At 41.5% G+C, this 20,255-nt stretch overlaps 1 protein-coding gene across 4 annotated transcripts in view; it reads left to right on the forward strand.

The window, feature by feature from the left end:
- WAPL (WAPL cohesin release factor) overlaps positions 1-20,255 on the forward strand; it is a 135,733-nt gene that overhangs the window by 65,922 nt on the left and 49,556 nt on the right. For 3 of the 4 annotated variants that reach the window (XM_039719760.1, XM_039719762.1, XM_039719763.1), the window contains one exon: positions 8,363-8,886. In XM_039719760.1, coding sequence (XP_039575694.1) covers positions 8,385-8,886 — 502 coding nt within the window. In that variant the 5' untranslated portion in view covers positions 8,363-8,384. Of the gene's footprint in view, positions 1-5,597; positions 5,948-8,362; positions 8,887-20,255 lie in introns of those variants that run through there. The other variant, XM_039719761.1, reaches the window with a different exon arrangement.

The raw sequence follows: 20,255 nt of genomic DNA on the forward strand, positions 1-20,255 counted from the left end.
TTCAACCTGGTCATCCTACAAGGCTGTGAGAGATCTCGGGTATTTGAGAGAGAGAGCACCCTTTTATTCCTTATACAACAATGGGAACTTGCTTTGTTCAAAGGAAGAAACCTAGACTTTTCTTGTGGATTTTAAAGTGAGGCTGCATCCTTACTGCAAATGCCTTTTGGTATTTTTTTTCTCCCAAAACGTGTTGGCACATTGTAGAATTTTCAGTGGGAAACAGCACAGGTGGTTAGTTTCTCAGCAGAGCTTGCTGGGAATATACTGCATAGCAGAATAAAGTTCTGACCTTGATGATTATAACAAGGTGAAAGCTACTTTGTGCCTTCCCACTAGTGTTTCACCACAAGTTTTTCCAGTAGACTTACAGGCTGATCACCTAGGGAAAAAAGCTGCACAGAAAACCACTGAGAATTTAGCCGTAGGTGAATGACTACTGTTGGTTCATCGAGTAAAACGAGTCTTTCCAGAGGCTCTGGCATTGCAGGGACGATGCTGCCTCTCACATGATTGCAACAGATGGGTGTGCAGGCCAGAGAGAAGGTGGAGTAGCACAACTTTTTGTCAGGGCCTGATCCAGTAATGCCACGATCCAGGGAACTTTTATTTTTTCAATCATGGAGAACTGGCCCTTTGCTGCACTGATATAAGCATTCCTTTGGTCTGTCCAGCAGTGTTTGTTTTAACCTTTTGGTTACTAAACCTAATGCCTTGGCATGACCTCCACTATGAGGAGGCAGCTACTGAAAATTATGATCCAAAGCTAAATAAAGATCCCCTGTTTCAGTGCCTTTCAGTCCTTCTTCTCAGGGTTCAGTGTCAGAAATTAGCAGTACAATATCCATTGGAAATACCTCACTAAGAAAAGCCATAATCTTGTCACAAATTATACTTCGCTGTACAATGGGTTGCAGATCGCTCTCTCTCCTCTTGCCCTGCCCCTGTACTTTCTGCTTTTTGGTTTGCAAGGCAAGGTTTTGGTAGCAGGAGTGGCTTCTGTGAGAGGCTGTCAGATGCTTCTCTTGTGTCCAATAGAGCCAATGCCTGTTAGCTCCAAGATGGATCCAGCAGTGGCCAAGGCCAAGCCCAGCAGTGATGGTGGCAGCACCTCTGGCATAACAGATATAAGAAAGGGAAGAGGAGAACTGCCCAACTGCAGCTGGAGAGAGGAATATGTGAGAGGGGGAGGAGATAGAGAAAACTGGGAGCAAAGTTAAGCCTGGGAAGAGGGAGGATGTGGGTAAGGTGTTTCAAGATTTTAGTTTTATTTCTCATTATCCTACTCTGACTTGGTTGGTAATAAATTTAACTAATCTTCCCAAGTCAATTCTGTTTTGCCTGTGACAGTAATTGGTGAATGATCTTTCCCTGCCCTCTTCTTGACCCATGAGCCTTTTGTTATATTTTCTCTCCCCTGCCTAGCTGAGAAGGGCAGTGACAGAGCAGCTTTGGTGGGCACCTGGCATCCAGCTTGGGTCAACCCACCACATCTGTCCTGCGCAGCCACTGCAGCTCTCAGTACAACCCTGTCATTCTTGCTGTCCTGTGCTGCTGCTGGGGCTGGGGCTGGTGCCCTTCCTCCAGCATGTTAATGGTGATATTAAAGTCTTAATCACTATTTTAAGAGAAAGTGACTAAAATATGGTAATTAGTAACTTCATGTGTCTCTTCACCCTCCTCTCACCTTTGCTGTGCAAATAGCAAGGGGGAAATTCTCGCCCCAGTGAATCGAAATGGCAAAGGCCCGTGTGCTCTCACCCTGGGTGCCCCTGACATTTGAAGGACAGCAACAGGAGCACGGTGACTTTTGGCAAGGAAAAGGCAAAAAGCACCAAAATGTTTAGCATTGTAAATGGTGCTAACTGGGACATGAAAGCACTGCAGCAGCTGTGAGTGCAGCAGGACATCCTCTTCACACCCATCCCTTCCCACCTGGACAAGAGGCAAGGAAGGAAGCACTACGGGAAGTTGGGAACTTGAAAGGCAAATGGTGACTAGGCTGAGAGGCAGAGAAGGAGGAGTGGACTGAGAGGCTTCCAGTTGTGAGGAGAGCATTTTAGGCACGAGGAGCAATGGGGAGAGCTTTCCTATGAGCTACTGTTTGCTTCTTGGGTAGTGCTTCACAGGGAAACAGGGTAATGGATTATGAGTTTATTCCCTTTCTCTGGGAAAAGGACTGGAACAAGGGTGTATTATGGTGCTACTTTATATACCTAGTATATAAAGGATATATATAGGATATAAAGGATATATTATTATATAAAGGACAATATAGAAAGGATATATTATATACAGGATACCTACTTCTATGGTCTGTTTAAAACCTGTAGCCTCAGTTATGCTGCTATTACTCTCAAATACTATGTTTTGTCCATGAGGCAGCACTGAGGAACCTTCCTGACAGCTTTCTGGAAGGATGTGACTGTCTTCATCAGTCCCAAGAGTATCTGCTGCATGGGAAACCTTCTGTTTTCCTACTGCATTGCCTCCCTTTTCTTTTGGAAGAAACGGAAACAGTTTAAAATGTTGTAATCTTTTTGAAAGGCTCTGTACTAAGCTGCAGCTCATTTGGAAAATTCTGTGTTGTTCACTCCGCAACAGAAGTGCACAAGAACCTCAAGAAGGGAACTGAGAGGTTCTGACACAGAACCTCAAGAAAGGAACTGAGAGGGGTCCAGAGTGTATTAAGATGTGATGTATCCAAATAACTGTTCTGTCCCTTTTATGTGTTCATTCCTACTATGTTTTTATCTATTTTATATCCACCTTTGATGCGTTTGAGCTGTGTTTTTCAGGGCTGTCTGACTTTATTATAAGCAGCAAAGATGATGGTTTCTTTGGGGGGGTTTGGGGGCAGGCAGTAATGGGAAGCTGTAGGATTCACTTTGGTTTTCCCAGAAAACTTCTAAGGTGGAAAAACTACGGTTTGAAAATGGCTGCATTATGTCCCACTGCTGTTCTCATGAAGACAAACGCCAAATGTTTCATGGGCTGCTTTTCTTTGTGCAAGGATTTGCGTGGTGGGTTTTGGGATTTTTTTGTGTGAATGGAGATGGCAACCATCAATAATATAATTTCACAAAAAGCATAAAATGCCTGTTAAATTCCACCCTCTGAGAATGAAACATACCTACTGCCAAACGCAGACGGGATTTGGCTTTTATTTGCTCTGCCATGGTACTTGCATATTTGAGGTGAGCCAGATGCAAATGGAAATAGCAAAGCTCAATGTGTTAACTGCCAAGTTTATTAAGATACAGTGTGTCAAATTTTCAAAGTACCTCAAGTATGTTGGGGCAGTAAAACTGGCACATCTCTGCTGTTCTTGAACACAACGAGGTTTGTTTTGCCATCATCATCCTAGTAAAAGGCTTCACTTACAGGCTTCTGCTGGTAGCCAGGATAGGATAGGCAGCACATAAATGAGTTTAATTTATCTTCTGTTAGTCATGGGAAATTCCCTCATGACCATGAATCTGCAGTTGTTTGGATTACTCTGTGTGGGGTTTCTACAAAGACTGGAAATACAGCTAGAAATGTGAAGCCAGCCCAGGGGTATAAGGTGTGTAAGAACTTTCAAATACATCCAATTACTATCATTAGACTGCAAAATTCTCTACATTACTGTACAAGTGACTTAGGTAGCCCAGGCTTTACACTGGAAATAGAGCTAATTTAATTTCAACTCTTCCAGCTTCATATCAAAATAGAAACTATTTACTAACAGTTTCTTGGTGTTACTTCCTTACTCTGGCCATATTCTTCACTTTTTTTGGTTCTCAGGATGAACTTTTATGTTGTAAAGGACTTTTCAGAGCCTCAGTGTTTTGAGCTCTCACAGTTGTGTTTTCCTCTTTGTCTAACAGATCAGTCACGAAATAAGACTATGCAAACTCAAACAGGTTTAGATATCCATTTTACTCTTAGTGTTTAAATGAGCTGCTTAGTGGCCCTGATCAAGAATACTCTCAGGAGAACAATCTTCTCAGTTTTTGTAGTCAAATTACGGATTTTCAAGCCTGTAGCCTGTTTTTCAGTGGCCCTTCAGTAACTGAATCGGGTGGCGAGACACAGATGAGCTTGTAAGCTTTGTCTGAAACACAACACAAACCTCAACCACATTCCAAATGGAACTTGTACTTCTCATTGCAAGGCCCTGTTGGTTTTATCTCCACTTTCTCCAGCAGTGCCAGTTGTATTCTGGATTTAGAGAGCACGTTCACAGCATGTTTGTGCTGCAGAAGTAATGCCTGAAAGCTCCAACACATCAGTAGAGATGAGGCAAAGACCAGATTTACTCAGAGGATCACTAAACAAAACCATAGTCTTGCATCTTCGTATTGTGAGGCAGTGATTTTGCCTTTGGGTAAGGTAAATATTAAATTAAGAAAAAACCGAGAGGTATTGAGGCAACTCTAACCTCTTCTGCGCAGTGAAATCAGCCTCTTAACTAGTTCTGCACTTGGGACTAGTCTTGTAAAGCCTCAAACGATGGTTTGAGTGTGAACATGTGATGTGAAACCATTTTAGACCCCAAAGTTGTCGAATTTAATTTTACTGAGTTCCTTGCTCCTCTGAAAAAATGACCAAACTACATCTGCGTGATGTTGTTTAATGTTTTTCTTGTCATGCATCCTTATTTTTGTATCCCACAAGGATTTTATGAAATACAGCCTACAGAATATAAAATGTTGGATTTGGTGACTGTTCACTGTCCATATGTATTTGCTGCGTGACACAATCCTCGTGGAGCGTTTTTGCTCTCCGCACAGTGTGTATCATTAATTAAAGCCTCAAAGGTGTGCACAGATCTAACGCGCGTGGGTGGATGTAACAGCTTGTGGAAGTGGGAGCATGCGAAAGCCGCGGTTCCGCAGCGCGGGCCCTGAGCGCAGAGCATGTTTCCTCCCCGGGGCGGATGTGGAGGCCGGGCACCGTGCACCCTCTGTGAGTACCGGCCAGGGCGGCACCGAGCGCAGGCCGCTCCTGTGCCCGGCCCGAGGCTCCGCCAACTCGAGATGGAGCGCACGCAGGGCCGCTGCAGCGCCCGCTGCCTTCCCGAGCTCCCGGGCACGGTTCTGACCCTCGGCGGGGCAGCCGGCCTGGGGTGGCCGGGCTGCTCCCACACGCCTCGACGGGCGCCGGGAGCCGCCTGGGCCCGAGCGCCATCGGGGTGGGGCCGCTCGGGGCTGCCCGCCGCGCGCGGCGGCGGGGGGCGGGGCGCGCGCGGTGACGGCAGGAAGGAGCGGGGGCAAATGGCGGAGAGATGGTCCCGGGGCCCGTCCCGAGCGCGGCGATAATCCCGGCGCGGAGGAAGCGGCGCCGGAGGAGGCGGCGCCGGGGGCCCTGACGCCCGCGACACCCCGAGAGGGTCCCGCTGCCGGAGGGGCGGAGGCGTCCCGCAGGCTGAGCGCCTTTCGCAGGCGGCTCTTCGGCGGCCCGAAGCCGGGCCGGGCCGCGGCTGCCCCGGGCACTTGTGTAATGCGGGCCGGTGGTGCGGCGGGGCGGGGGAGGCGGCCGGGCGGGAGGGGAAATGACATCAGGGAGCCGTGGGGTGACCCGGTTCCGCTCGCACCCCCCCGCCGCAGGGGGAGGGAGGAAAAAAGAAACTGTCACCGTGGGATTTCATCAGCTCCTTCTGCCTCCGTGCATTTAACCTATTTTTCTTTCCTTTGGTTATGTAAGAGGAGCGGTGTAGAGAGGAGCGAGGAGTAGGGGTGGCTGATGGGCTTCCCGGGGAATTACCGGGGTTTTTGTCTCCAGTTGGTCCGCCGAGTTAGCGCTGGGAAATGAGGGCGAACTGTGTTTGGGGCTTTTACACCTATCTGCGTTGCTTGCACTGCTCCAAATGGTGCAGCACAATGCAGGCGAAGGAGGCAGGGAGTGGAAACAGAAACTGACCGAGTGTTTTATTTCCCTCTGAGTGAAAAATCAACAGAAAATTGTAAGTAAAGAGTAAAAATCCTGTTCTGTTGATGCTCTTGCGTAAGGAGGCACCTCTTTATGTTCTTATCTAAGATACGAGTTTATAATAGCATAGTGTATTTATATTTTCCTAATACTCATCTTTTAACCTATGCACATTATATTGAGTATTAACTTGGGTTTTGGTATTTTGATTTAGAACTTCTTACGAGATTATCCTAATTTTAAAATTTATAAATAAGAAAATTTGGTTTACACTCTGAAAATTAGTCCTCTTGACTACAGGAATCTTCTCTTTGGAACTGCAAGCCACAGGCCATAATTTAAATGTGTAATTGTCTTTGCATAGGCTGGGAGTGTAGTATCAAAAATACTTGTTTGAGTAGTTCTTATAATGCTTATTATAACTAATACTTATTTGAGTCTTGAGGGTTTAGGGAAGGAAAGTGTGCTAGTGGTGAGTGTAATGTTTTTTCTTTCATGTAAGTTGTTAGAAACTGAGAATATTATTAAATATTTTGCTTTGGCTTCTACAGCTCGAAAACCTGGCTATTCTGGTCTAAAATATTTTGGTTGCTGTTACAAATATTACAAGCATCAGCAAAATAAAACTAGTAATTTAGATTTAGTTTGCTGTTTACTTTCTAAACTGTGCGTAGATAGAAAATTGTTGCTACTTGCAGGGGAGGAAAAAAAGAAGTTTGGCAGTGATGTGTGTGGGGAAAGGGGAGATGGGGTTAAAGAGTGCTGTCTCCTTGGAGCAGCCAGGAGCCCTCTGAAGCGTGGGCTTTTGCAGCAGAATTGTGCTCAGCAGAGAAGCACCTGCCTTCACCTTCCCTCAGCTGCACCACTGGGAAAAAGAGCCTTTCCCAAAGTGGTGTTCCTGTAGCTCTCCTGCTTGCATCACCTGGTAAACTTTTGAAGTTCAAATGTGAGCATTTTAATTCGCTTCAAATTTTCTCCATGGATTTTCTGCCCATGAATTGCTCGGTTCCTGTGATAAGTGAAGGTTGGCCTGGTCTAATAGAGCAAGACTATTATTAGTGAGACAGTCTTGCTAGAATGAAGTGATAGAGGGACGTTTCTGGAAAGCAGTCTGGCAATTTTGGCAGAAGCAAGACTGACACTTCAGGTTGAGAAACCGTGAGTGTTGAGATGAAAACTAAAATAGGAATGACAGTATGTCACATATTCATGGAGTAATAATAAAAACAGTTCTACTGAACAAATAGATCATGATAAGTCCAATAATTATTTTAACTGCCATTTTTCATATACTTTATATGAAGTTAGTTAGCATTTCAAAAGTTAGATTTCTTTGATTCGTAGTAGCTTAAATAGTTGTTTTTGATTCTTAGTAGCTTAAATAACTCTTTTTCAGCAGACTTTTCTCCAGTATGGAGAGCAGTTTCAGAGAGAAAGATGGACTTGATTAGATTTAGGCTGACTATAAAGAATTGCAATTTCCTATCCATGTTTGGGCCAAAAAGAGAGAGATAGTGGTTCACAAAACAGATATGAGGGTTTGGAGTTTGTGTTGTCATTTGTCCAGTAGTTGAAGTATTTGTTTTTGGGTAAGAATCCCCCAGGTGGTCTGTCTTCCTTTTTGAGTTAAACAAAAGTAGAAAAAGAACACATGCAAGGAACTCTTAATTGTGTTCCTGTTTGATCTGTTACTTCTACACTTTTGTTCTCCTGAGCAAGCTGTGGAGTGGTTGTGCTTGTAAGAGCCAGTGAACAGTAAGAGTTTACATGGGCCTGCTGAAGGTGTCCTCCATGTTCTTAGAAGTGGATTGAGCAGTGTCTGTTCTGTCCCTTGATGAATCAGATTTACTTGTGGGGGGTTGCTGTGCACCAGTCCTGACCACATCATGTTACCAAGTAAAACACTTGTTAAGTGAGTCTGAGTGCAAGAGGTGAGCATGGGATGGGGTTGTCATCATTGTGATTATTTCACTTTGCTGTAGATGTATTTTAAGTTCTAATTATTCTGACCGTTTTTATATTTAACTGGCAACAGATTTTTGTATGCCATGATGTGCTATTGGACTCTAGGAGGGAGCTCTGTGTTCAGATGTGGTGAAAGTACTGCTGAGTTGTTTCATGATGTTTTATGGTAGTGCCTTCTGTACTTCGAAATATAAAATTGGAGCAAAGCAATACCATTCTTAGAAGATTTTTTTAAGGATTCATTGTGTTGTTGGTTTATAAATGTGCAAGCAACTGAATCTTGATTTATTTTAGTGGCTTAGTGCAGAACCTTTTGCCATAATGACAGTCACATGTGAATGAGTCTAGAAAGAAGCAGGTGATGGATCTGTTGCTTGTGTCCACTGTACCTGCCTGGTGCTTGTAGGTCCAATAAAGGGTGGGAGTAACAATCCTTTGTGCTGGAGAGGTGATAAATTGATGTTTCTTCTTTCTTTCACAACAGAGAATATGAAACAGGAGCCAAAATGACATCCCGATTTGGAAAGACCTACAGCCGGAAAGGGGGAAATGGCAGTTCCAAGTTTGATGAAGTGTTTTCCAACAAAAGGACCACCCTTAGTACAAAATGGGGAGAAACCACCTTCATGGCCAAATTAGGACAGAAGAGGCCTAGTGTCAAACCAGATATTTCTGAAGTTCCTAAGAAACCCAAAGTTGAAGATGAGGTAACAGAGGATCCATTTGGATTTGACAGTGATGAAGAATCTCTTCCTGTGTCTTCAAAGAATGTGTCACAGGCTAAAAGCTCCTCTCAGCTGGAACCTGGTGAAGCTGCTCAGTCTGAGGACTTCACTCCTCTACTTGAAGCAAACAGCAGAATTAACCAGCCAGACAGTGGAGAAAATGTTGCCTCCAGCAAGTGCATACCTTTTGACAATACTGTTCCTCTCTTGAAAGAAAAGAGCACAAGCAAAAGTGTGGAAGATGGAGAATGCAAGGGCAGCAGTGCTAAACTTGTAACTGCAGGTGCGTTTGCTCAGCTGTCCATATATTCTGTTTTTCTCTGATTTTTTGCTGATCTCCCTTTAGGCTTTGTGTTTCCAGTGGATTGTTAAGTATTCTGATAAAACTGCGGGGCAATTCTTAATTGTAAACAATTGTAGAGGATATTCTATTTAAGCAAAAGCACTGAGGAGCATTGTGCATTTTACACACTGCTCTGAGGTTGTTGGTGCTGTAACGCCTGTGTCTGCAGATAGAGGTACAGGGCTTTAGCTTCAGTGCAGTATGTTAGTCCACTTAGTCCAGTTATTCCATCAAATGGAACAGTAACGTTCCTTTTCTAAAATTGCTGAGTGCATTTGTGGTTTTTAAACACATATTTTGAATAGTGATAAGTTAGTGGTAGTAGAATTTAGTGTGGGTATGTGTTTACAGCCGTGAAGGTGCAGATATACTTTAGGCCATGCTTTGTTCCATTATTTGGGTGGGAGAAGTAGTTTTCTGAACTTCAGCTGCACAAACATTTTTTGTTTGTAATTAGCAGAACTCTGTCAGTGTGTACATAAAAAACTTCAGACCTGCGAGACTGCATTCTGTCAGACTTCCTTTTAGAGGTGTTTTTGGGCTCTGGAGTGTTTGTAAGACAGCTTAATGCTTTTCAGAGGGGAGTTCACAGGGCCCATGGAGCTGAACAGCACTGTAATTTTCTTCAAGTTGTTCTTGAAAAAGATCTGATGTTTTTACATCTCATGAGAGGTTTTTGTATAATGGGCTGATTAAACCACAGCTTCTATAATTGGGTAGAAGATCACATTAGATGAACCTAGATGAAGATGACACCTACTGACTTGCTCTGGGTTATCAAAATCAATTTTAATGAGAAGAACTTATATAACTTTCATTTCTCAAATATAGTTAACCCAGGGATTAGAAATTTGAGTAGACTTGTTCAGTTGCTAATGCAGTACTGAATAGTAGAAGATAGTCATAGTTCACTTATTTTTAATATATATGTTAGGGATCTAATTCAAGAAAACAGGAAATGCTGATTTGAGCTATAGTTTGACAGACACATTTGTAGGATGTGTAATTGTCTTTTGATCTTGCTCTTTATTTTTGCTGTTAAAATATTTCTTGCTTTCATATGATTTTCAGTGGCTGTCTTTAACTATGATTCATCCTCAGACTGGAAATAAAAATTATGGGATTATAAAGTTTGAATGTAGTTTTCATAAGAAATGGAGTAAGTTCATCCCCTAATATTTCCAAGGGGTAGAAACAGTGAGTTTCCTTGGTGTTATCGAGAGATTGCAGTAGAACAGGTTTTACAGTGAAATGGTTTCCTGGTAGACAACCTTTGTCAGAACAGTGTTTTTCTGGTTGGAAAAGAAAGTGAGAGAGCTGTGGGACAAAAATGTGATAGAGCTCTGAAAATTCATAATGTGTGAAAGGCCAAGAGGAACAGACTTCAACAGTTTCATTGGTGCTTCCTCATTTCAGTTGTGTGGAAAATAATAAAATACAATATTTAGCACAGAAAAGCTCACTTATTTAAATTCTGGAACTCCTTGCTAGACAATACTGTGTATATCATAAATATACAGCTCTGAACAGAAGGAAGCTGATGAATCTTGGTGGATAAGTCTATCCACTCAAAAGAGTGTGGTGGTGGTCTGAGTGCAGAGGGGGGAGGTTACTTTAACAACAGTTTACTGAAGTTCTGTTCTGCAAGATTTTCTGAAGTATTTGTTACTGATTCTGGCAGTTCAGCCAGAAGCAGTGAAGGACAAGGTGTATCTTGATCTGATGGTTCTGTTCTTTCAGAGTCTGTTACATTCTGTTGACACCCAGACAAATGAAGATAAAACCCCTTTTCATATCTTTCTTCAGAAATGAAATTCAGCTGAGAATGAATCTTTGCAGAACATCCTAGGAGAGTCTTTGGTTTTTCTCATCCTTATTTAAAGACTGCAGTCTTGGTGGTAGTGTTTCTTTTTGTCAGTTGGTGTAAGTAAAACTTGGATGGTTTAAGCTGCTGTTATGCTTGTGTGTAAACTGATCCAAAATAAATAAAAGTTGTCTCTGAGGACGTTGCTCAGCACACTGAGCAATTAGAGATAGTGGTGTATAGTCAGCCAGTGTAAATGTAGGTACTTCAAAGGCTTCTTTGTTGTAGTGACTGTTCACTAAAGTGTAATGGGGAGGCTCTTTCACAACTACAGAGTTAATTTGATTGATTTGGGATAGGGTTCTGGAGGATGAAGGGACTTGGGAGGTGTGTAATAGTCTATGTACCTCAACTGCTTACATGTCCTTGCCCTCCCCATAATAATTTTCCCCTTCCTGGTGACTCTTGAACTCCACCAGATTTGTCCAAAGGTCTTAGAGATCCTTGAGACAACAAGCTTGACTATTCCTGATGAGGAAAGGAAGGGGTGGGGGCTGGGAGGGAAAGCAGGCAGGTAGAACATTAATATTCCCAGTGTAAGGAAGGCTGCAATGTGAGCTCAACCTTAACCCACATACGGCACTGTATCTCTGGCTGTGGGAAACTAGGCTGGTACTGATGTTGAAGAAAGTGCTTGTTAATTTGTTTAAAAGTGCAGTTTGCTAGTCCTTGTCCTCATACTGCCTAGACAGTGCATAAATAAAGATCTCAGGACTCCCAGAGAGCATGAGCCGTCGTTGTGCCTTAATTCTTAACATCGGTGAAGATAATGCTAAGAGTTAGACTGAGTTGAAAAATGTGACTTACCATGGCTGTGCACAAACTGAGGTACAGTTAATTCTGCTCCAATTGTGTTATCCTGCCTCAGTGACCATTTCTCTGGACATTAAAATGAAGGTAGTGCAATGTCAGTTAATTTTAGCTAATGTTTGGTATTAAAAAGCAGTTGATTTGGGGGTTTGTTTCAGTACTTGTGCAGCTGTGTAATACAGTTCAGGATCTGTATTTTTTATTTAAAATGGTAGAACTTACTGGTTGTTTTGTTGGTTTTTTTTTAATAGCCTTCAGCTAGTGCTTTTAACAATCTCATTTTAAAGGCTTTGAGAAGCTCTTAATGTGGAAAGCTTCTCATAATCTTACCCTAATGTTGCTTGATCAAGACTTAATACTGTCTGAAGAGTGTCTATGAGTAATCCTGTATGTAGCAGGTAATTTGCAGATAGGGGTTTAGGTAAGTTTGCAACAATGAAAGACTGTTCAGTATTAATAGTTACTGTTAGGTCATCTTTGTGAAGCTAGGGAGACCTTGGTAGCTGCAAAGTAAGTTGTGTCATTAGAAAAATATCACACGGGTCATTCATGTAACACAAAAATGCTACTTAGAAAATGAGGTTTTTTTGAGACAGTCTTATGTTAGGGCAAGGTGAAAACCTTCAGAACAATATTTGAATTTTTGAAACAGTTTGGTGGGATTTATTTTTTTTAACTGTTAAACTTGTTCTGTAAGGCATAAACCCAAATAGTATTTCACACAAGCCTTGGTATAAAAACATGGCCTTGCAGAGTAAAGTTTATAAGTTTGCTCTTTTAGAATATTTGTTGGCTTGTAGGTTGAATTAATGTAGTACAAGTTTTCAGATGAAAATTAATGTCAAAGTTTGATGAATTTTAGGAGTTGGTATGACATTTCATAGTTGTGTTAGTGTATCAGTATGTTTCACTTTGGACATCTAGTTTGCCTACTCTGGATATTTCAATTTGTGGAAATACTTCTGGCATTGTAGTGTGAGTTTGCTTTTTGACTCTGGATGCTGTGATGATCTGCTGGCTTTTGCTGAGCTCTGTAACTCAGGCCTTCAGAGGGTCCAGGGGTTGAGAGTCTTCGTCAGAGAAGGCACTTGGGTTGAGAGATGTTTTTCATCTCTGCATACTTCATGGTCCAGTTTATGGACTATGAGGGAATATTTCTTTTCTGCATTAATTCTAGGTGAAAAAAAATAAGGTATTTAATCATGCATTAGTGGAGAAGTATTTTAATTTGGCATGGATAAAGTCTGGTTTGTTTTAGAGCCTATGAATTTATTTCTTGAAAATGTGTTTTGCTTGTTCTGGAGAAACAGAATGGCTTAAAATATCTTTCCAGGCTACAGAACGGTGTAGGAATTGTGTCCCTTTCTGCTGTGTTGTAATGTTAAGTACAGATTTTGTGGTTATTGTGTTGGCAGTGACCTTTGAGGAGGCTCTTTATGATTAAAAGAACAAATTATTTTCTTTCCCCTTAACATTTAGAGCAATAATGAAAACAGCTATTCCTTGTCTTGTCATTTGTTCCTATGTGCTGGTATTCAAGCAGGTTTTGCTCTGGGTGCTATAAGAGAGCATTTGTCTGTTGACTGCTGTTTGGTTCTTTTGTTTTTCTGGATAGTTTTTAATGCCCTCATTTTTCACTTGGGGCCAGCGCACTTACAGATAGCAAATCAAAATGGCAAGTGTAGTTCTTAAGAGCATGTGCTTGTGCAGTGCAGGAGCAGAGGGATATGGCTGTGCTCAGCTGTCTTGGCCCAGGATGCACAGTCTGGTTGTGGTTGGTTGCTGGAAAAGCACAGAGTGCAGAGAGTAAATTGCAGATAATGGATGCCCTTGAGGAAGGAGATGGTTTAAGTCATCAAGTCTGCTCCTGACATACTATCCTGGTGGTACCTTAGTGACTCTGTGCAAAGCCTCTGCATCCTGCTTGTGTGGGTGGGGAGCCCTATCTTTAGAGTTAAGTTTCAACTTCCCAAGTGCAGCTTTGTTACATAATTGCGTTTGACCACCAGATTGGTCAGGGCATTCCTTTTCAATTGTTTTTAAACTTCTGTTTTGTGTCTAACGCTGACATAGACATGGAAAATAATAGTTAGGCCAGAGTAATATCTTACTTCCTCTGCAGAGTTTTTTGAGAGTAATATTTACTTTGTGAGAGAGAATTTCAGTTTAGTCATTTTCCATCCAAAAATGGAGCAGAGCTGGGGGAACCTGAATGAGGCCTGAGCATTTGGCAGTCTTAGGAGACAGCTGGCAGGAGCCATGATTAAAAAGAACTGCAGCTGTGCTCTGGTTGGGTCAAAACATTAAGAAACTGATAGCAGAGAAGGGGAAGGGTCTGCCAGAAAATGTGTGCCCAGGGAACTTGAGTGTTTTGAGATTTGTTTGTATGGTACTAGTTATGATGGGTGTGGGGATAGCTGGGGTTTATCCACAGGTCCTCTCTTCTTTAGCTGTTTTTTGTTGTTTTCCCCTTTTGAAGATAGCCCCTTACACACACAGTTTTGTTGCTGTATCAGTAGCCCTTGTTGAAACTGATGTGATTATTTTTCTCCCTTTTTTTTTTTTCCCATCTGCTACTTCTTTAGCAGTGGCTTGTTGGTTTTTTCCTGGGGTGTTTTTCAAAAGTCTGAAATGGTTGAAATTCTGTTTAAATCTCAGTGTTTATACTTGTTTGCTAAAATGGCAATACAGAAAAATACCCCAGTGTTTAGGAGAGAATTGATTTCTGCAACATATTTCTCCTAATGACAGGGCAGTCCATGCTATGTATGTCTGTGTACAGAGTACATGGAACTTTTTCCCAGTAATCTATAGATCTCCTTTCCTATAGAACAGTAAATTTTGCAATCCATACTTTTAAAATCATTCTTTCTTCATGGCCTTGTACAATGAACAGTTTCAAAAAGATCATGCTTTTAACTTCTTAGTTTTCATGGTTTAAAAGTGGAAATAACTTGGCATTGAAAACAGTTGGTCAGTGCTTGTGGAAGGAAAAGAAACCCTGTTAAGGTACATACCTCTCAAATGGGCCAAAGCATGCAGGCAAGCAGAAACCAGTAGGTAAGGAAGCTATTTCACACTCAAACTGCTGTGGTCTTACTAATGGGATGGAAAATGTTCTTCAATTTCAAACCTAGATCATATTTTCATTTAAGACACTGCTGCTGCATTTATTAAAAATTTTCTGCATATTCATGAGTACTGTCTCAATTCAGGCTGACTTAGCCTAAGTATACATTAGTTTTGACAATTGTTCATGTTTCTGTGTTAGGCTACGCTGTAATTTTTTCCATAGCAGCTCACCCTAGAAAAGTTGATGAGAACAGGTATTTCTGGTGTGTGTGAGCCCCTCATGTTGCCCATGACACGTGGTAGTTGCTTATTTCTGGTTTTCTCTTGCTGCTCTCAGCAACACATGCCCTTCTGAGCTTGGAGTGAGGAGGAATGTGTCTCTTTGATTGGACTTTCCATGAGAGGTGAGCACATGTCAGGCTCTGACAACTCTTTTACAACCAAGTATAGTGTGTAGCAGCTCTTCTGCCTGTTTTTTTTCCCCCTGAAGGTTTGCTGGGGAGGCAGTTGTGCTGAGCTCACTGTGCCTGGTTTGGCCAGGTATGCATGTACAGCGTGATTTCAAGGTGGTATTGAGAGAGGCAGAGGTGTCAGGTGCAATGAAAGATGAGAGAGAGCAGAATACCTAGTGATTGCTAGCCAAAGAACTAGAAAAAGGGGGTAAGACAATTGTTACTTCACAAGCCATCTTGTCATACCATTAAAAATATTGCCTGAGCTAAAGGCAAGGGATTAGTTCAGTGAATATTTTCTGCACAAGAGGGAAGGTGGCCATGTCAGCCTGCACCCCTGTGAAATTCCACTTCCATTTAAAAATTCAAGGACATTTTAGAAAGTTGTACACTGGCTGCCAATTGTACCAGTTTGACACAACTTCTTAGAATGCCTCCTGGTAGCACATTTTCCCAGTGGAAAAAAGTATAAGAGGAGTTACTTTTATGGCTGGAACAGGGGTGCAAGGTTGGAAGCAATAACACTGTGGGTAGGGTTCAGCCTTTCCCAGGCTGGAGCCAAGGAGTGGGGGATGTTGTGCCATCAGCGTGAGGGTTTGGTAGGCTCAGGGAATGAAAATAATGGTCTGTTGGAGATGCTGAACAGTGTGTTACCAGACTGACAAGATGCATCCAGGTGATTTGAGAGCAGAAAAGGTGTCTGAGGTGTCTTCTGTCTCATGTTTAAAAGAATAGCTAACTGAAATGGAGTCAGTGTCATTAGTTATGACTGTGTAAGAAACAAATTATTTTTTATTCATATAAATTGCCTTAGAGTTTTGATATTCAGGGTGCTGGAAAAGGAAACATGACAAGCAAACAATTCTTAAGGAAAATAGTGCTGTCATGGCAGTAAATTAATTCTCACCACTTCAGGGATTTCCGTGACTTTTTTCCTGCAAAATAAGGTGCCACTTGAAACATCTGTAAAGAGTCAATATTCCCACCCAGACTTGTTGGGAATTCAATTACTTAAGAATTTGTAATCATAGCTGTGGATGTGCTTCTATAATTTTAGCTATTTTAGAGATTGTCAGCCATGAAACTGGTTTATGGAGTCAAATCTTCCTCTCATCTGTTCATACCTACTAACAGGCACTGCTTTCCAAGATATCATAGTCATTAATGGATACTTAATTCAAATAAATTTTGCCCATTTCATAAATTATGTATTTTGTTTCCATGGGCTTTTTTTCTGAGTTTTCCAATTCTTCAGTCATAGACAGAAAATGAATCAAGGAGTTTAGTCTGCAACCTTTTCTCCTTACCAGTCAAAACTTTTCCAGTGCATAATGAAATTTGTTTTCTCATTTGGGAAGAAGCATGACTTCTCTGCAGTTCCTGGTTTTCTGACCAAACCAGAGATGATGCTGTGTGTCTCAGTTGGGCTCTCCCTGAAAATGAGGGGTGTGATATAAGCACCTTTCCTTTAGCTGGTCAGCTGTAAGTTGCAGAGTGCAGTGATGTAGCTTTATGCTCGAGAACATTGGTCATGGTGTAATGGTGCCATAATAAATGTTTCCAAGTGCTCAGGGACATCAGGCAGAGCAGTAGCTCATAATGAGCTTAACAGCCTGTTCCTCCATCCTGTGTCAGGGATCTGCTCCTGAGCTGTAGCCTGTTAATTGTATGTGCCCTCAGAAGCTGGAGGGCTCTGAGGGCCCTGCATACAATTCTTGATGTTTGTTTCTTGCTGCCATGTCTTGGTGTCTATTGGAAGAGAGACCAAGAGGAATGTAAAACTGGCATCATGCCACCTGCCTGCTCTCAGGATTTCATTGCTTCGTCACTACCTTTAATACTTGCAGTGAATTGTGGCTAATACTAAAAGAAACATAGTGCATTTGTTGATTTGTTTATTATTAATAGTAATCATGTTTCTCTCATTATTAAAGTGAAGGTTTGCACAGCTACTTACACAGCACTCACTGAAGGAGAATAAGGTTTCATGCTGCAAAGGCTATAGAGGTCATATGCCTTTTGTTTGTAGCATGGAGGATTGGCTACAAGCTTGCTTGGCTTTAATTAAGAGAGAACACTAACCCAAAGTTCAAGTTAGTAGAGCTAGCATGTAACACTGGCAACTTGTCCATGAGAACACAGGGAAAAGTGAGCATTTATTTTGCATATATGATAATACCAGGAGTAATATTGTTTGTCCATTTGTGTTCAGTTTTCTTCTAACATTTGTGCTGTTCAACTGATTTTCATCAAATTTGGTGTGGTAAAGAGAGATCTCAAAGACACAGTGCTGTTTCAGGCGCCATCTGTGCTCTTGCCTCCCTGCTGCCTGCATGGTGGCAAGGCAGATGAGGTTTTAGCTGGGTCCCTAATCCCTGGGAAGGCAGCAGTGGTGGCCGAGGCGGCACATGGAGCTGGCACATGTCACCGTGCGTGATCCACAGCAGGCACTGTCCCTGCCCAGCACAGCCTGCTCTAGAGGAGGCTGCGGGGATGATGGTGGAGTTGTGGGGCAGCTTTGCCCTGTGAGCCCTGCATCTGTTCAGGGTAGAAATTTACAGCAGGAGGCCTTGTTCTCACAGCACAAGGTCCTGCTCTGTGCTCCGAGTAACATAAAAATAGCAAATAAGGTTCTGCAGCTCTACCACTGAATAGTTAACTAAGACACGTAGTGTTTGACTGTTGGCAGTTAGTCTTAGACTGTTAATGATGATTTGGTTTTTAGGGAGCTGAAAATGATGTTTGCAGACTTGGAGCCCCAGTCACTTAGCCTTGTAAGTTAAATGGAAGTGAAGGAAAGTGAAACGGGGACTAGGCTGGAGGACAGATGGACTATGGTTGCTTGGTGTTCTTGTCCAGAAGAGTTTGATTTCCTAAATTACTTTGTTTTGGATTCCATTTTTGTATGTGCTATACCTGAAGAATCAAGGTATGAATTGTTAACTCATGGCTTCACTATTTGGTGGAGAGAGTTTATCTTTCTCCAAACTTCAGTCTTTCCTCTGTCAAACTTTTACTGTTATAGGTACTTAAAGAACAAATTATATTGAAATGTGAGACATTTTCACGTCAGAATTGTCGGATGTTGAGCTGAAGGATGTAGGTTTCTTATCTCTAAAATAATTAATTTCTCTTTTATTTTTTTAAAAAAGTGGAGTTTTTTAATTCTAGAGTTGAATTCTTCATTTTGTCCAATGAATATGAAAAAGGAGGAGGTAGTACCACTGGCTACCTGTGGTAGTCATGAGGCATTTGTTGAATGTATAGGATAACATTTGTTCCATCTAATGAGTACTTAGAGTGTTTTTTAAAAACAAGATAAGAACAGAATGTTATTTTTGTATACATCTAGTCTACTCCATGTAAGTATAGATGTATATTTCTTACATGTTTTCAGGTTTGTTACTGAAAAAGCAGTGGGCTTTTGACAGCTCTGTAGCATTCCTGCTGTTTGAGTGTTTGCATGTATCTATATATATTATAGAAGAGTGTAAACTTTATTGCCTTATGTAAATTTACTATCTTGCTTTGTCTGAAATTGAAATTTTTACTCTAGTGGTAATTTGACTAAGGTTACTTGGAACAATAATCATCATCACTTAAATATAGTTTTACACATCTAGTAATATGCATCTGTGTGTGTGTGAAAACATGTCATTTTATGGGAAAGAGTGGAAGTTTGGCTTTTTTAAAAAATTCATCAGCAATGCTGAAGATATCTGTCTTGTTAAGTGACATAAACTAGTGCATGAAATAAAGCAACTTTTAGTGATCTAAAAAGAAAATAAATCATGATTACCACAGAACATTGATATGGTTCCTAGGTGTATAGTGTTGGTACTTGGAGAAGGGAGTTGTGCTATTGCTGATTTTAAATTACTTGAGAGTTATTTGGTATTTGAGCCCCAAAAGAGCCTAATTACAGTTAAAAATAGGAGGAGAAGTTCCATGTCTCTCTTGGACTACAGAATATTTAAAAATTAGTTAGTTAGTTCCTTTTCTCATATTTTTTTTCCTAATGTCATGCTAGCTTCTGCTGTAGTAGTTGCTGCCAATAACTACTGTAATTTTAAAAATCAGGGTTATTGGAATTGCAGTTCCTGTACCCCTTTGGGCAATTAGCAAGTGATTAGCAGTGCTTTCTGGTATTGAAGGTTCAGGCTGACAGCTATCGACCCACTGATGAGATGAGAACAGTGGCTTGACAAAGGATCTGTAGAGGAAGTATTCCTCTAAATGTCACTGCTTAGTTTGCCAGTAATGCATTGTGATGATCCAGTTTTAAAGCCAAACTTTCTACCTGGTGTACACTGAAGAGTTCACTGGTTCTATTTTCCATCAGCCTTGCTTGTTATTGGAGATGGAAAAACCTCCCTGGTGCAGTTACTAAGACCTTTGAAGTACTGTGTGTGTTTTTAAAATTTTGGTGCCCCAGAACAAGGGGGAGATTAACCGCCACTTTTTTGCTGTGTAGGAGTACCTTGGTGCGCTGTATTAAATTAGGAACTGAAAGGTAAAATTGAGATGCAACACTTTGTTGATACTTACAGAATCTTCTCAGACAACTCAAGTTCCAAAGCTGCTGATGTGATGGGTTACACAAAGGCTACACAAGTCCTGCTGTGACCATAAAGAGCTGTTAGTGCTCTTTGCCTTGTAACATTTCTTGGGAGCATAGTAAACCAAGCATCAATAAAGCCGTTTGACTGTGCTAAAATGCATTTGTTATTTATTAGTCAGCTGAGCTGATTGGAGACATTGATTTTGATCACATTTACACGAGGACAAACAAGAAGTTCCCTTAGATATGGAACAGCCATGGTGAGGCTGCAAAATAGTGTATTTCAGCAAGGAAGTCTGAAAATGTTTTGAATTTAATTTGCTGTTTTTCATGCCTAGAGTGTTGTGGTAGTCTTCAGCTTCACAATAATATTAAACATATGGGAGAAAGGAACATACTGTACACTGTCAAACCCCCTCCTTGATTACTGAAAGATTCATTTTGGTTGTGCCTCTTGGATTATGGCAAGCATGACATTGAAAGGGGAATAACAATATTGCTTGTATAACATATTGATACTGAAAAATAGTAACCAAGATTCCATCATGGA

This window comes from Passer montanus, unplaced genomic scaffold (genome assembly GCF_014805655.1).
Source record: "Passer montanus isolate IOZ18808 unplaced genomic scaffold, ASM1480565v1 scaffold42, whole genome shotgun sequence".
NCBI lineage: Eukaryota > Metazoa > Chordata > Aves > Passeriformes > Passeridae > Passer > Passer montanus.